Consider the following 17258-nt stretch of genomic DNA (forward strand, 5'->3'; position numbering starts at 1 on the left):
TGGTCTTCTCTTCTTCCCTTTCAAAGCCTTATGTCCTTGCTGTTTTTTTGTCACATATTATTTGTTGTATTCATTATTAGCATTTCTAAAAGAAATGCTGATGATAGGTTGTGCTCAGTGTGTGTTCATGTGCTTATGTGTATCTCTGTCTTTAGAGAGATGCTGTTGCAGATGGTGAGCAGCATGAAGCCATTTGTGTGCTTTAAAGCTAAAGACCTGCTCCGCACAGTACTGAGACACTTCAGCAAAGACCTTAGCTGGCAACAAGGTAACAAACACGTGTTCATACACATCAAGATCCATATTTCTGATTATTTCAACAGCTTCCATTTAATAAAACATTCCTGACAAAGGGAAACACTCTTTAAATACAGACGTTCCCACTGTTTTTAAAGAACTTGGGAACAGTGGCCTTATGGGAAATATTTAGTGATTTTTAATGTCATTGCTGGTTCTGTTCAGTGTTGGGATGTCGGGTGATGGATCCTCAGATTGCTGCGTGGTTATTAGACCCTGCCGACTCTGCATCTTGCTTTCAGACCCTGCTTTCCAAACACTGCACACATCCAGTTACAGGGAGATCACCACAACCTGTGCTTGGGCACGCCAAGGTCAGGATACACATGCTCGTTTCTGCAACAGAATGCTCAGAAAAAGCACCCAGCAGGTGTAGCTAGATATAACCCAGCATATTCGCCTTGGCAATTTCACAATCACGCAATTAGAGATCCTCTTCTTTTGTAATACCAGTTTTATTTAATTTATCTATTCATCATTCAAGACATTCTCTCACTTCCTTGTCTCCCTACTGCTTTAACAGGTGACACAAGTGATCTTGAATTTATCTCTCCTATACGAACTAATGGTGGAACTGCAGAACAAGCTTCAGGTAGCTTGACTTAGAATCTTTTCTGAAGAACACAATGCACAGTGTGCCTCTCTCGTACTCTGTCTCACTCCCTCAATCTCTCCTCTATCTGTCTCTGCAGACTCGGGGACTGTGGCAGCTCTATTCTGGCATAGAACAGAAGATGATTCCTGTTCTGGCAGGTCTGAGCAAACAGATAAAGAAAGTTTATGATTTAACAGCGGTGCCAAAGACCGAATCTTGCCATACTGCATTTCATTTTCCCCCTCCATTTCATGATAAAATCATACTGATACAGCACATTTCTATTCAAGCTGTTCCAAACCTTTTTAATTTAATTTCATGGGCATCCCTTTTGAGACATGTCATGCGTTATTTTCATCAGCTTGTTCACAGATGCACACTTGTCTGGACACTGGGTTAAAGTAATCAGTTATGTAATTTTACACCAGTAGACTTCTTTATACAATAAAACATGACTAACTTCTAAAAGTGTGGATAAATACACTATTTGATTTAATTTAATCAGATTCTGTCACATAGTATTTGTAAATGTTAATTCTTTTAAAATGAGTATGTAATATGAAAGACACACACACATAATAAGAATACATAAATCTAAAGAATATAGATTTAGCTCCTGAATCTCTTTTCCGCTTCTCATCTCAGGATGTTTAGGTGTACAAAGGCTATTAAATGATTAATTCAGACTTTAAATCTTCAGTCTAGCACATTCATTCTTTACTACTTTCAGTTTAATTTCACAGTTTGAAATGAAACATTGTTGTAAAAAGGAGTCATATATACTGTAACGGCTCTAATGACTGAAGTTCATTCACTGTATTACTATGGAGCACTATTTAAGTCAATACTAAAAAAAATAAAAAAGAATGGTTCAGTAGATGTGATATATGTAAAAGTAACTAATAGCTTTCTCTAGCCCTCAGATCATTTTGTTACTAAGCTGCCCTTTGGAAACTCCAAGTGGCCATTTTAGGTTTTGTCCCTAGTCAGAGTAAAAAAATTTTTGTTAGATCATCCTCAGATTTGAAGCACATTTATTATTATTGTGTATATATATATATATATATATATATATATATATATATATATATATATATATATAAATAATAAAAAACAATTCTGCACAAAACGGTTCCATTACTATATAATTCTGCTTCACTAACTTTTTGTTTTTTAAAATCATTTTAATTCTGAAACTTGGTAAATAAAGCCCCAAGTGTCTTTTTTCAAATGATACCACAACTGTGCCCATACTCAAAAAGGTTCAGGAAAGACAACCATTTAAGTTCGGGTATGTCATTTTCATGGTTTGTGCTCAAAAAGGGGATGTGTATCAACAGGTTAAGTGCTGCTTCAAAATAGATATCTCTCTCTCTCAGGAATGGAGAGCTATAAAATGCAAGTGGACAAGGATGCCTTGAAAAGGACTTCAGAGATGCTGGGGGTGAGTGTGTTAGTGATTCAATAAAAAAGTAATCAAGGAAGTGAAAAAATCACTGACAGGCACGCAAATGTATGCATCCACTTTTCTATAAATAGGAATGATTTTCTCTGGCTCTTTTCTAAATTCCTCTTTGTCCTGAGGGGGTGGGCACTCTGCTGTGGGACTCTAGTTAATATTAATGACTAGACCTGCTACAGCTGGCACCTGCTCTCTCAGAAAGAACATTACCATCTCTCCTTCAACTCTTCTCATTATATGAAAGGAAAGGATGCATTGAATTCTGCTAGATTATTCACTATGTTTGTTTTAGGGGCTGTTCACACAGGGTATGTTCTTGTGTTCAAAAACAATGCGGAAGGCAATAAAATAGGTCTTGTGATGCATTATTTCAGAGATGATTATCTTTTAACTTGACATGGCATCTTTAAAACATGATTCTTATGGCGTGAGACACTAAAATAACAGTCAACAGTGGGCAGAATATGTGAGCTGTGCGAAGTGGAAGAAGAGTTGATTTTCTTGTAGCAAGAACAATTATTTATTTAGGAGATGACTTAACACCGCTTCATCCAAAAAGTGTTAATAGGCTGTTTGTATTCATAATAAAAGAGAGATTACATTATTAGGATAATGATTAAAACATAAAAAATTAAAAAAAGAATGCAGAGAGTGAAGGATTTACAGTAATCCCAGAGTCAGGTAGGAGCAGAGTGATTACACAATTCTTCGAGCAGGGTGGGGAAATAGCTGTCACTGTACTCTTCACTCACTCTCTGTGCAGCATACTACAAGAATACATTCAGTGTAGATGCCCCTTTCTCTATCCTCTTGGTTTTAAATATGAAAATGCAAGAGTTTACTCCTGTAAAATTTACTGTGAGGACTAGAATGAGAAGGATATACTGTAGATATACAGTGTATGTATATATTTCCATCTTTCTCTCAGTCTAAGCTAAAACAGTTGGAGCAGGAAGCTCAACGGGCTGCAGGTCAACAGTTCTTGGTGTCCAGCAGTGCTCAGCTCAGACTGGTCAGTGTGTGTATGTCTGTGTTTCCAAACCAAGGGAGCTGCCTTTATGGGCATCATAGGGTTGAACATGCCTATAATGCCCAAAAATGCCTTCATGAGAAATTTCAGCATCCTGCACCTTATTTAGTATATTGTCTTGATAGTTGACAGTATCCTCTGATGTGTGAGTTTTTATAATAACCCCCACCACTCTCTCTCTCTCAGATCCTGTTTGAGAAGCTGCGTTTGCATGAACTTTGTGAAAATAAGAAGCTTCCCAAAACAATAAAACAGCAGCAGTCCACATCAGAAACAGCCGTGAGCACACATTTTCCTAATTTTGAAAGCAGATAAAAATATGAGTGATTACAAACTATATTCTGAGATTACTCGATACACAACTTTGTATTGTTGTATTGAATTGTAAATTGCTCATAGGCTGATTCTTTCAGAAATCTAAGAATCTGGATGAATTTGTCATTTTACTGATTACACTATGCTTGTACATACTGTAAACCAATCACCTTTCATGTTGTCGCTGTTATTCTCTAGCACTCCTTTTGGCCCATCACCTTTAGTTTCTCACACCTAAACCACATTTCTAAATTCTTCTTAATACTCCACATTTTTACTGTCTATATATCTCTCAAACTCAAACTTTTTAAAATGTATTTTTTTATCATAGCTGGTGCAGCTACAGCACCTGCATCCACTTCCTAAGATTATACTGGAATACAGACAGATCCACAAAATCAAGACCGCATTCGTGGATGGCATTTTATCATGTACGAACAAGGTGAGAAATTCCGGTCTAGAAAACTTCAGACACAATATACATAATCTTTTTGTATTATTAATTGAGGGAGAAAAGGAAAGAAATCCACAAGATGGCATCGCAAGTGTGTCATACTGTAATTGGTTAATTATCTTTACAATGTTCCAGTGCTTTTGCAAAGAAATTGAGTGAGGAGTTCATTAAAATGCTGAAGGGTTGATTTGTCTTTGAACATGCTGTATTTTACTAAGACGTTCTAAGACGTTTTAACACATCTAATAGAAATTCAGTGTTTTAGATAATTTTCTCTCTGTCTCTATGCTTTTCAGACGTTCATTTCTTCCACATGGAATCAGACGAGTACCGTGAGTGGCAGATTATCTGCTAAACATCCTGTGAGTTTATCCCTTCATTATGTGCCCAGTTCCTATTGATCCTCATACTCCTACTCCTTTTCTCCCTCTTTCCCTTCTTCACTTTACTTTTGAGTATTTTGTTATGCTCTGTTTCTCTCTTTCTCACACACGGACTCACACTTACAGCCACTATTTAGTAAGACTGATGCATTGTACCTGACAAAGCTGGTGTCTTTAGGACTGGGTCAGAATGTCATATTCTTTCTATATTCTGTGAGGATTGCAGTATATAACAGGATGTGTTTAAATGATGCTGAATCATACTAAATGACTGCGATATTAAAGTTGAAATTCACCTAAAATTCCCCATTCATCTTAACTTTTAAAACTTTAGTCTCTGTGTTCCAGTGGTTGAGTTTAAACTAATAATAAAAAAAGAATCATTGAGCAAACTTCAAAATCAATGCATGATGATGCAGTAAGATTTGAATAATTGTATAACAATGCAACATTGTAACTACTTGGTTTAGTCAATGTGATTTTTTTTGTTTGTTCATTAAATGCACAAATGAGAGAACTACTAATTTATAGTTCAGCCAACTAACAATTCACAATATGAGAACTATCATTTTGTAAACACTTAAATAACTTTTATACGTAGTTACATGCAATCTTTACCTCTGAAGAGAGAGGTATATCTAGCATGGCAAGGCAGTATTCACAATTGTTTTACACAGACACACAATAGACCTCAAACCTTAACACATATCATCAATAATGGTGAAATCGACAAACCTCATTAAGTTAAAAGCTGAACTCCTAACATCACCACACAACTATTAACTAACAGTTGCAACAAAAAACAACAACATAAAAAATCTATATAAATAAAGTCAACAAACAGCAAGAAATATGCTTATAAAACTAACCACATAATTTATTCATTTTGCAATGCATGCTGGGAACTCGCACCTCATCAATACTTTTCAGTATGAAATAGTTTGTTCAGACAACTCTGTTTGATGAGTTGGGACAACATTTGGGGCAATATTGTTGGTCTAATGTGTTTTATTTAGATGCAAAGTAATTTACGTTTAGAGTTTTTGTGACTCAAATGCAATTACATTTTTTACTGTGTAGTTTTGGGGGAATTGAATTAGCAGCCAAGTAAACATGTCACTAGATTGAGGGACAACCCATATTTAGGGTTGACAACAAGGTGCACAACGGTACTGCATCTTGAACAGACTGCACGTCTATCCCTTAAAGTCTCTTTTACATGTTTCATTTTAAATGTGCTGTCTGTCTACCCTGACTGAGGTTTATATGTGTGCTGTATGGATTGTACCCCCTTCTGTTTGAGAAACTTGAATGCTGTGTTTGCTCTGCTGCAGAGGGGGCGGCTGTCACATGCTGATGTTTCTATAACACACACACACACACACACATTTTCTCCTTAACTTTCTCTTTCTTCTCTCTCCTCCTCCAAATGAAACAGGATGGTAGCAGCTTTTTCTGCGTTAAGGCAACACTTCTACAGCCTTTAGAGGCAGTCAGATAACTATATCATTAGGCATCTTTGGATCAGAATCCTCAAAGTTTTCTGTAACATAATGTCAGGACATCACTCATCCTCCAGAGACATGCAAAGACACTCTTGACAATTACACAAAGAACAGTAGAATGAGGCCAGACATCTTCTCTTAATCTTCATTCCTCTTTGTCTCTCTGTCTTTGCACTACTGTTCACCAGCCTCTATTTTCTGTTGGTTTTAAAGTAATGCTAAAATTGAGGCTATAGCTTGTATCTTTTACATACAGTAAGCATCCCAAACCTGCTAGCCTTTCATTTCAACCAGAGAGCTGAAGAAATTCCACCTTCAGGAATAATGGCCCTGTGCATCGTGTGTTGTATCAAGTATCTTTGCTAACATTTGCATAAGTCATTTATTAGTATGTCATTTAAACACTCTCGCAAGGTGTTTTCAAAGTGCAATTAGACATCTCAAATAAACATGAGAAACCAATTGTATCCATATGTCAAGAGTGTTTAGCTTCCATTGGATGAGTCATTCTTGTGGTAGCGTCTTCATCAGAGTGATGCATGGCTTTCCTTTTATCGTTTGAAGTTGGCTGCACTCATGCATCAAAGAGTGCCAGCATAATAACACTGCTGCAGGGTGTGTGACTCATTGTTTCAGTGTGTGTGTGTGTGTGTGTGTGTGTGAGCTGATTAATTACATTCTACTGACACAGAGAGCTGACAGGATTATGTTTAAAAGGGAGAGTTTCAGAATCTCATAATCGTGTGTGTGTGTGTGTGTGTGTTATATGTACAGTATATACAGTACTTTGCAAAAGTTGTAGAAAAATGTTGGATTGTGAATAATTCAAGTTTTGCCAAATATGTTGCTCCAAGCATCTTGGATAACTTGCCTCAGTTTATATAGGTGGTCTCCATTGCTTCTGTATCTTCATGTTATCCAAAAATGAAAATCTCTCATCATTTATTCACCCTCATTCCATCCCAGATGTGTATGACTTTCATTTTTCTGCAGAACACAAATTATGGTTTTCCGAAGAATATCTATAGGTCCATACAATGCAAATGAATTGATGAAAAAAAAAACAGATCATGTTTTTGTGGTGAGAAACAGATCAATATTAAGTCCTTTTTTGCTTTAGTTTAATATTTCAGAAATGCACACGGCATTCCATAGGACCTCCTAAATACACCATCACTCACTCACACACCTTGAGCGTATTCTCCACTCAGCACAACGCTTGCAGCTCTGCTCACTGACTGCATTATGCATCAGGGAGGTCTTTCTGAAGTGTTGTCAACATTTCATCAATGCTTTGCTTTATGAAGTTAGGCTCCTTAATAGCTCCTCTATTTGGTTAATATCCTGTTCATATTAATTAATTGATTAATTAATCTGTTTCTCACCCACACCTACCATATCATGTCTGATCACATGGTTTTAACCTCTGGAGTCTTGTGGATTTCTTTCATGCTGCCTTTTTGTGGATTTTGGAGCCTCAAAATTTTGGCACCCATTCACTTGCATTGTATGGACCTACAGAGCTGAAATATTCTTCTAAAAATCTTCAATTGTGTTCAGCAGATGAAAGAAAGTCATACACATGGGGTGGGCATGAGGGTGAGTAAATGATGAGAGAATTTTCATTAACTGCCATTTAATTTCATTTAACCCTTTAACTGCCATTTTCTTAAGTATTTCTTAAGGTTAGGAAAACTTCAACTTAAGTTTAGGTTAAGAGTTACAAGGTTTCTAAAAATTAAGAAATGGCTACGTTTATACAACCAATTGAAGAGTATAGTGAGCCTAAGCGAATATTTCGCGATAGTGAGAACCCAGTTTAGACCATATTAGCAACGGAAAATTGTTGCAGCGGTACAGATTTGTCTGTCACGCAATACGAGAAATCGCTAACAAATTATCTAATAGTAACACAAAAAACAGAATTATGCCTAGTATTATCAGCTCTCTGCGTTTCTATAAACTATGAATGGATGCATTAAAATCATACGATAAGTTAATTTTCTATATATTGCAATGTTTTATATATACTCTACACCCTATACTTATCACCATATAGTCTTAATTTGGGATGGCAATGCAGTTATACAAGCATCTTAACGCCTTGCACCTCTAATCCACCCCTACCTGACACAGTCTTTCTAAGGTGTCTTTCTCAAAAGGGCACTTGCCGGCCAGCTGTAAAGGCAGAATCCTCTATTAATTTGTCTGCGTGCGCAAACTCATTTCAAAGGAAACATCTGTTCGCAAAAAAAGTGTTTTAATCTTTTAAATTCGAGGATTTTTCCTCAGATACGAATGGAAATCTGCCTGTGTCTCCTCCAGAAAATGAATCTGAAAAAATATTTACGCAGTAATCACAAGTGACTGTGATTGGTGCTTCCTGAAAAGTGCTGTGAAAACTAACAGGTTCCATGTAACAATGCTGTATATGTGCTGCTTCAGAAGAAGTCAGAGAATAATTTACACATGAATAATGATACTGAGAAACTTTAATAGTCTTTAACTTTATAATATGTTTTTATTTAAATTTTAAATAAAAGCGTTTTCTATGTGGTGAAATTTCCCAAGTGTTGGTTGCGACATTTCCGATCTCCTGAAAGTTTGCAGAGACATGCCGTGTCCATAGTGACAGTAGAATATAATTACGGTAAAACCTCAATCACTATAGTAAAACACTTAACGGCTTCCCTTACCTAAGAGAAATGTCTAAGGGATTATATGCAACACCCTCAAGTCATTTCCTCATGTAAGGTGGAAATTATGCTTTAAGTGTTATACTTAAAGGTGCAATGTGTAACAATTTTCATGTAATATTCACTTTTTTTTTTGCCAATGTGTGGACAGCTTGTAACGCGACTTAAAAAATTAACCCTTCCCGGACTTCCTAGGTTGCCTATTAAAGCCTGTAGACTGATTTTCATACAAAGGGAGCGGGCTTTGCGGGAAAATCCAAAGGATGTGGTGCTTATGCTCCCGAGAGCCTTGCTTCAGACAGTAATTTCTTCTCTTCCGCTATTCAACAGTGACAACAAACTGCAATTCTAGGTAACGTTATCTTAGAGATGGAATCCAGCAAACGGCTCCTAAACAAACTCAGTAAGCCAAAAAAAAAAAAAAATTTATCTACTGAATCTCATCTGGCTAAGCGGGAACGTAATTGTAGTAGAGCGCAAACTAGAGTGAACATCGGCAGAGCGTTTGATTCCTGGAGGGACCTTTTGTTCAGTTTTGGTGATCAAAACCAACCCGAGCAGTTATGTTTGATGTGGAGCAGGGGAAAACATTATGATTTTAGTAATTTGCCAAAGACTGCAGCAAATCATTTTAAAGTGGGTTTACATGTGTAATGAATTCCTTGACATTTAGGGTTAATTCAGTTTCTGTAAGAGTTCTGGTCAATAGTGTTAATAAATGCATGTGTTTTCACAGGGCAGTAGCAGTTTTAAGGGATTGGTGAGGTTCCCCCAGTTGTATAAATTATTTGCAGTAGCTTTACAGTAGGTGTGTATTGTATGGTGCGTGAGTGGTTATTGAGCGTCTACAGATCGACCGAGGCCTTTACGATCACTTACTCTGCCTTAGAAACACCAGAGGCAACATGTTTCAGCGTTGTCATGCCGACAGGGTGCCACTGTGGGATGGCGATGAATCTCTCATTGCCTGGGTGATTAAGGCGTGTGTTGCCACGGTAACTGCGCAGAAACACTGGGAGGGTGTACAGTAGGGGGTAATTGCAGTTGAAATGGGACTGAAAGGAAACTGTGCTACTGTGATGAAACAACACTAACATCAGAGATGCTTTGTTCCCTATGAAGCAGCAAATCTCTTGTCTTTCTGCTTTTGTGGCTCGTTTAATGGAGACATTGCTGGAGTTTAATGAATATCATCAAGCACTATTGTAAAGTGCTGAGGTCACTAGTAGAGAAATGATGTAATGTGTATTAAGTGTATAGACTATTGTGTTTCTGGACTCTGTGTTCTGCTGGTGGTTGTGATGGTCTGGTTGGTAAATCCCACCAATTCATTGCTAAATTAATTAACCATCCAAACCTCTTTAAACCTCAAAATCAACATAGCAGATTCTCCAACCGTTACTTGTTGATGTTGCCACCACACCTCACACTTAAAATAAGAAAACGTAGGGGCACACACCGACCCTCACTCCATTTCTCTTCTTTCAGCTTCAACCCCCTGTTGTGTCGGTTAATGAACAGCAATCACCCCTGTGAGTAATAATGATCTTGTGTGTGGGCAGATGTGGACTGGCCGTCGGGAGCACCGAGTGTTTTCCCGGTGTATATAATAAATTATTATTATACTTGTTGTTTCCAGAACCTCATATTAACTATTATAATAGTTTTTGGCACTTCTACAAAAAAGTTGAAAATTGAGATCTTTCAAAATTTGAAGAAATACTGACTTGTCACAACCCTTAAAATACACACTTTCCCTTGTACATTCATGTACATTTTAACCTAACATCTGTATGTTGAGGAAAAGTTTTCCAGACATGTTCTTTTTCTGAAGTGCTTATTTTAGTGCTTTCTCTAAAAACAATCTACTCCTCACATTTACATTGGTTTTATATGTTTTAAAGTTATGACCATTTTGAACTGTTGGGCCCGTTTTCATGACTAGCAGTCAATAGAAATTTCATTTCATTGTTTTGAAACACAAACATTTGAAATTGAGCCGGAAAATGAAATCAATGAGCCAGTGTGTTATGCTGTGGTCTGTTGCGGGCCAGGTCTGGTGGGCCGCACTGGGCCAGAAAGTCCAGGGCTACTCTTTCGTCTGAGTCCGCCACTGTGTGTGGACGTTTGTGTGAGCTGCGGTGAAGATGAGGTAGTTGCAGTGATAGTAAGCTTCCAGCAGAGGGCAGCAACCCTGAGCAATAGAACCATTAAATGGACAGTTCACAGAGAAATATAACACGTGAACTGTGAAAAGAAAATAACCTTATGGCTGTTGTAATCTATTCCCATTCAATTGCCATTTTTGCATTTAATTCGGGTCATTTCTACCCTGAAGATACATTGAAGAAATTAAACATTGAAGGGTTATATCCAGCTCCCAAATTGACTGCTGCAAATTCAGATTTTATTAATAGTTGTCCATTTAAAAGAAATGTACCTGTCGTTGTTGGGTGGATGTGTGAAGGTGTCTCTCGTGTGCTATAAAAAGCAAGCATCACTATTACTGTAGCTCATACTTTTTATTTTTATGATTAACATTTTATTTAGTAATCGTTTAAACGAATTGGGCATCGTTTAAATGCCACGGCCTACCTGAGCATTGTTTCTGACCATGTCCATCCCTTTATGGCCACCATGTACCCATCCTCTGATGGCTACTTCCAGCAGGATAATACACCATGTCACAAAGCTCGAATCATTTCAAATTGGTTTCTTGAACATGACAATGAGTTCACTGTACTAAAATGGCCCCCACAGTCACAGATCTCAACCCAATAGAGCATCTTTGGGATGTGGTGGAACGGGAGCTTCGTGCCCTGGATGTGCATCCCACAAATCTCCATCAACTGCAAGATGCTATCCTATCAATATGGGCCAACATTTCTAAAGAATGCTTTCAGCACCTTGTTGAATCAATGCCACGTAGAATTAAGGCAGTTCTGAAGGCGAAAGGGGGTCAAACACAGTATTAGTATGGTGTTCCTAATAATCCTTTAGATGAGTGTATATATTTTCTCGAATTCTTTATTATACGAACAAAGACACTTTTTCTTCTCGGGAGCTCCGGATAGACCCATTTTTTTCCAGTGTTTTCCCGCTCTGGCAAGACAAAAATGCTGCGCTGCGCATGTTCAGTGTTTTCTTATTAACTATTTTTTTATAGTGATTTTGTAATAAAATGACGATGAAATAAAATGATGCCAAAATAATAATAAAGATAAAAAATTATACAGACAAAATTTAAATGCAGGACACTGCTTATGACTTGCGGGACGCGGGACAAAGCTTCCAATTTCGGGACTGTCCCGTGGTCACCCTACCATACGACCTGCGTCAGACATGCTTGTGTAGCGTCTCGGGTGCGTTGCGTCATAAAAATAAAATGTTTAGGTCACTGTCAAGTTAAATATAGTTTAATACTCAAATCTTTAAACACATATTAAGATCCCTTAGTTCGCATTTGAACCCTTAGTAACGCATATCTGTGTTGTTTTCTTCACTGTATAAACTGTGTGTTGCTCACACTGCTGAAATTTAACTTACTGCCCTCTGGAGTATACAGGTGGTACTGCGATTAAATGCGTTAATAATTTTAATGCGTTATTTTTTGTATAGTTAATCGCGCGTTATTAACACGTTAACTCGACAGCCCTAATATATATATTGTATATATTATAATATATATATTCTATATATTCTATATATTCTATATTCTATATATTCATATAAATTTTATGGACTGATGGAAAAAAATTTATAGGCCCTCCCAGATGGGTTGAAAAGTCTCCAAATATCTAAAGACCAAGGTTTTTACACATCTTGTGAAGTGTCAATGTTGTTCTAGGGGGCTTACACACTTTTGCTTCACTATGATCAAGGACATATTTCCTACAGGGAAAGATGCGTTTCTTGAAGAATATTGAAGAAATATCATAATTTTTATGTTTAAGAAAAGAAATCACCTTCTTTTAATGGGGTGCTCCAACCCATTCACATTCCACGTAGAGAGAGACAATCCACTCATATTAACATTTGACATTTCTACATATTAGAAAATAATAGATTGTGTGTCAAATTTTTTTTTATAAAGACCACATTCCAGCATTAGTGCAACAGCCGAACCCCAAACCAAACAAACAGAAAAAAAAAATGTGCGCATTAACGACAGCACCTACAGGCATCCATCCCTCTAAACTCAAACAGTCCATGTATGGACTGTGACAACTTTGCCATCAGGTTGCTTGAGTCCGAAGTTTCCATAAAAATTTTGTGAGACAGAATTACATAATAGAAAAGAATCTATAAAACAAACTCCAGCCAATAGGCAGGAAAAAAAAAAACACAAAATGAATTGACAAAACTGTCTCAAAGGTATGTTCCTCCACAAAACAAACTCCAGCCGCTAGCGGAACCAGCACAAATTTTTTTTTAAATCTGTTCAGTTTCCTCAGACAATCAAACGAATGCTCAGTGAGCTGCTGTTCATGAGTGCAGTAGATGACCTAATCCTTTCAATGTCCTGCAAAAAATACTCCACAAATCAAACTCCAGCCAATAGTAGGCATGAACACAAGGAACATTCCGATTAATCCACAACTGACCAGAAGGAGTGTTATTACACAAAACAACCTCCAGTCGCTAGGCTGAACCAGCACAGAAGGAAGCAAAAAGGCACCTAGCTTCCTCGTACAGTCAGGTGAATGTTCAGTGCCTCAAGCTCACTTGGGAGCAACATGAGAAACGCACTCAGTCCATTGATTTTATGAAAGACATTGCTTGTTGTGAGCATGTAAATATTGTGGCCATCCTTCATATCTATTCTCAGTTTGGCAGGGAACATCAGTGCAAAAGCGGTCTTCCGTTGATGTAAGAGTTTCTTGCATTCCTTGAATCGATCACGTTTTTTCCTTTTGAATTCGCAAAGTCTGGGAACAAGGAAATGTTGTGTTTCTTCCAAGAAATATTCCCTTTACATGTTGACTTCATAGAACAGTTATGTTGCAGGGTGTGTCGAATCTCACCGGTTTAAGACAAAAAGAATTAGAAACTAACAAAGTTCGCAGAGCTTGCCGTTCACATGTCCGACCCCAGCATGGTGCTACGTGACTCTCCCCAACTCTGAGTTTTAAACTTTAGCATGTTTCTTGTCCAACAGAATGTAACTTGGTACCTCAGATTTCATGGCGATCAAATTATAAAACATCCTATAGACTTACATTGAAGGAGAGACCGAGCCAAATAAAGGAACCAGAATATATCTTGAAGATTATGTGATTTTAGCAAAATGTTATTATGTGGTTCATGACAAATGTTGCGGTAGTGCTGAGGTGAAATTTCCAGTCTGTGGTGCTTTAAGAGAGTTAAATGTTCTCCAAAACAGATGAGTTTTAAAGCAGCAAAACCTTGCTCCCTACCCTAAACCTTAATAATTGTGTCATAAAAAGCAAACTTAGAAGAAAAACAGATGAGGCTTTTAAGTTTAATCCGGTATCGAGTTTTAAATCAACAAAACGAACCTACCTACTCTAATCCACCTACACCTAAATTAAATGTGAGAAATTATGAAAAATGCAATTGCTGAAGCAAACATTTCATTTTGTGGTGCTTAAATGACACTTTTGGCTCACGTCTCAACTCACACATGATCTTCAGGACTTTCTCCCCGGTCCTTTGCACTGCAAGTGCAACGCTTCATCAGTTGAGCTACTGCACAATTTGACTGCACCTGTAAAAACTTGTAAATGTAGTTGGTTATGTAATGCAAATGTTACAATTTAGTGCCTCAAGTCATGCGCTAGTAAAAAAGTGTTTAGATGACTTCAGATAACAATGTGCGAGGAACAGGGTGGAAGGTACGCGTTTAGGCTATGAACTGATGATCTGCTGTTTTACTAGTGATTTGTGTGGAAGATAATAAATGTCATTGTTGTTGAAGGTGTCACTAGTGTTTGTTTCACCAATAAGCTGCTGCAATACATACAACAAGCTACATTTAATTTAATTTAGCAAAAATGTAGTTATGTGACTAAGACCAGGTAGCAACTTGGTGGTGGGCTCATTTGAGTAACCTTCTAGTAACTTCCCCGAACAAATTATAAAATGAATAGCAAAGATCTGGGTTACTTTAAACGGAATTGAATGGGAACAATCTGTAAACGTTAAAATACTCTGTTTCAAAAGTATATCCACAAGATGTAAACAATATGTGTATGGCATTATCTTCGATGCCATAAGCCCTAAAACTGTAACTCACTGTAACTGATATTTTCTTTTTTTAAAAGAAAAGGAGGAATGAGTTGAAATTATTTTTGTGGTAATCAACATTATGCCACAAATGCTGTCGATATTCCTTTTAAACTCTTTGAAGACATTTCACATTTCAGCTCTCCTGAAATTATCATTCTGTCTGATATGCAGAAATGGACATCTAACCCCCACCCAACTCACAATACTGTTATAAATTCTAGTACACACTCGAACATGCAGAAATTCAGACCCCGTCATGACGTTTCACACAAACACCCAATTTTTCACCTGCTTAGCTTACTATACTACTTTGTTAATTGAAAAGAACCTGACTGAACAGCAGCAGGGAAACTGAAGAGCAGCATCCATGTGAGTGATGCGTATTGATTGTGTGTGTGTCAGCAGTAACAGAAGGAGCTGACCCAAGCTGCATTATTTTTTTCTGCCTTGTCATCCATCTTCATGACCATAGTGATGCAAATGTTGTCACCCTTAACCCAGACCAGCATAGGACTGTCGTAAAGTGTGACACACTGTAATTAAAAGCTAATGTAATGATTGCCGGTGTTGTGCCGAAATTGGTGACCTAGAGAAATCTGTGACTAGATGTTGCTGCTCATCAAACGTTGGCAAGAGAACGCGCTTGGTGCATGTTATCGTGAGCGCACCTGGAGAGTCTGTTGACAATGATGCGGAGAAACAGATGTGTTGAGTGAGCGAAGCTGTAAAAACGGGTTCATTTACTTAAAGAAGTATCCTTACAAGCTGTCCATTCTCTATTCTCATGATTGTATTTTTTTTCTGTTTTTATTTTGTCATTGTGAATGTTATTTATGCATCATTTACATTAATAAAACAATGTGTAGTCCAGTGTTATTTATACATTTTTTGTGTGTGTGTGTGTGTGTGTGTGTGTGTGTGTGTGTGTGTGTGTTTACCATTGTGATGGTTAAATATAAAGTATGTTTCTAAACGTATAATCATTATTATTATTATTATCAGTATTATTAATAAAAATAATACTTTTTGTTCATTATTTTCAAAAAATTTATTCAAAAATTATTTAACACAAACTGTCTTTAATGTTCTTCAAATTCATTCTGGTAATGTCTAAACTTTTCTGTTTTATTCCCTTAAAAGCATTTTGATCTGCTGTAAACAACTACAGAGATATAGCAGGCTCACCAAATCTGACAAGGCAACATAAGAGGTTAAAAGACATCTGTTACTCCCCTTTTATTTCATACACCGGTGATGTCTAAACTTCTCTCTTCTGTACTTTTAAAAGCATTTTGGTCTGATGTGAACAACTACAGACATACAGCAGGGTCACCAAATCCGACAAGGCAGTAACATACAGTATTCACTGTTTCCTGCTCTTTTTATTGTGACCTTTCATTTCAGTCACTTTATGGAGATCAATGGCAGACTATGTTTTCACATGAACCTGACATTAAAGGTTACTCAAATAAGATGACTGCAAGTTGTTGTTAAGTCTTTGTAAACTTTATTCATAAAGTGAAAAGTTTTTTACACATTTTTTATGTTATTTATAGAAATGGAATTATATAAAATTAAGAACAGTTTAAATAATGATTACACGTGTGTGTGTGTGTGTGTGTATATATATATATATATATATATATTGTAGGTCCCCCTCATGCCACCAAAACAGCTCCAAACCACTTCTCAGCATTCTGAGATTATATTCTTCTCTCCACAATTGTAAAGAGTGTTTATCTGAGTTACTGTAGACTTTGTCAGTTGTAACCAGTCTGGCAATTCTCTGTTGACCTCTCTCATCAACAAGGCATTTCTCAAGGCACCATTCACAGTAAATTCTAGAGTCTTTTGTGCGTGGAAATCCAAGGAGATCAGCAGTTTCAGAAATACTTAAACCAGCCCATCTGGGGGATGAGTTACGTGACACCATGTGAGGATCTGAAGTGTGAACGGCAAGCTCTGCGCACTTTGCTAGTTTTGATACTTTTTGTGTCATAAACAGGTGAGATTTGATCCATAACTGTTTTAGGAAGACAATATGTAAAATAATTCAAAGTCCTCTGCCTCTGGAGACATTAAAAGTCACTTACGTGCTCAAGCTGATGCCCCTCCGGAGGCCTCGAGCCAGGGAATCGATTTGGCCAGGGAAGTGAAGGAAATTCGGTGACAATTGCTTAACATATCTGCAATGCTGACAGAGGATCTTGCTGCAATGTGTAGATCGATCATGGCCATGGAGAGGAAATTCACTGATGTGGTTACAAGAGTG

At 37.3% G+C, this 17258-nt stretch overlaps 1 protein-coding gene across 1 annotated transcript in view; it reads left to right on the forward strand.

The window, feature by feature from the left end:
- Positions 1-17258, forward strand: part of poln (polymerase (DNA directed) nu) — a 90402-nt gene that overhangs the window by 14942 nt on the left and 58202 nt on the right. The window contains exons 7-15 of the mRNA XM_052128700.1: positions 156-268; positions 463-611; positions 821-889; positions 990-1050; positions 2272-2336; positions 3283-3366; positions 3571-3663; positions 4031-4141; positions 4450-4515. Of these exons, the coding sequence (XP_051984660.1) occupies positions 156-268; positions 463-611; positions 821-889; positions 990-1050; positions 2272-2336; positions 3283-3366; positions 3571-3663; positions 4031-4141; positions 4450-4515 (811 nt within the window). The remainder of the gene's footprint in view (positions 1-155; positions 269-462; positions 612-820; positions 890-989; positions 1051-2271; positions 2337-3282; positions 3367-3570; positions 3664-4030; positions 4142-4449; positions 4516-17258) is intronic.

Source organism: Xyrauchen texanus, chromosome 1 (genome assembly GCF_025860055.1).
Source record: "Xyrauchen texanus isolate HMW12.3.18 chromosome 1, RBS_HiC_50CHRs, whole genome shotgun sequence".
NCBI lineage: Eukaryota > Metazoa > Chordata > Actinopteri > Cypriniformes > Catostomidae > Xyrauchen > Xyrauchen texanus.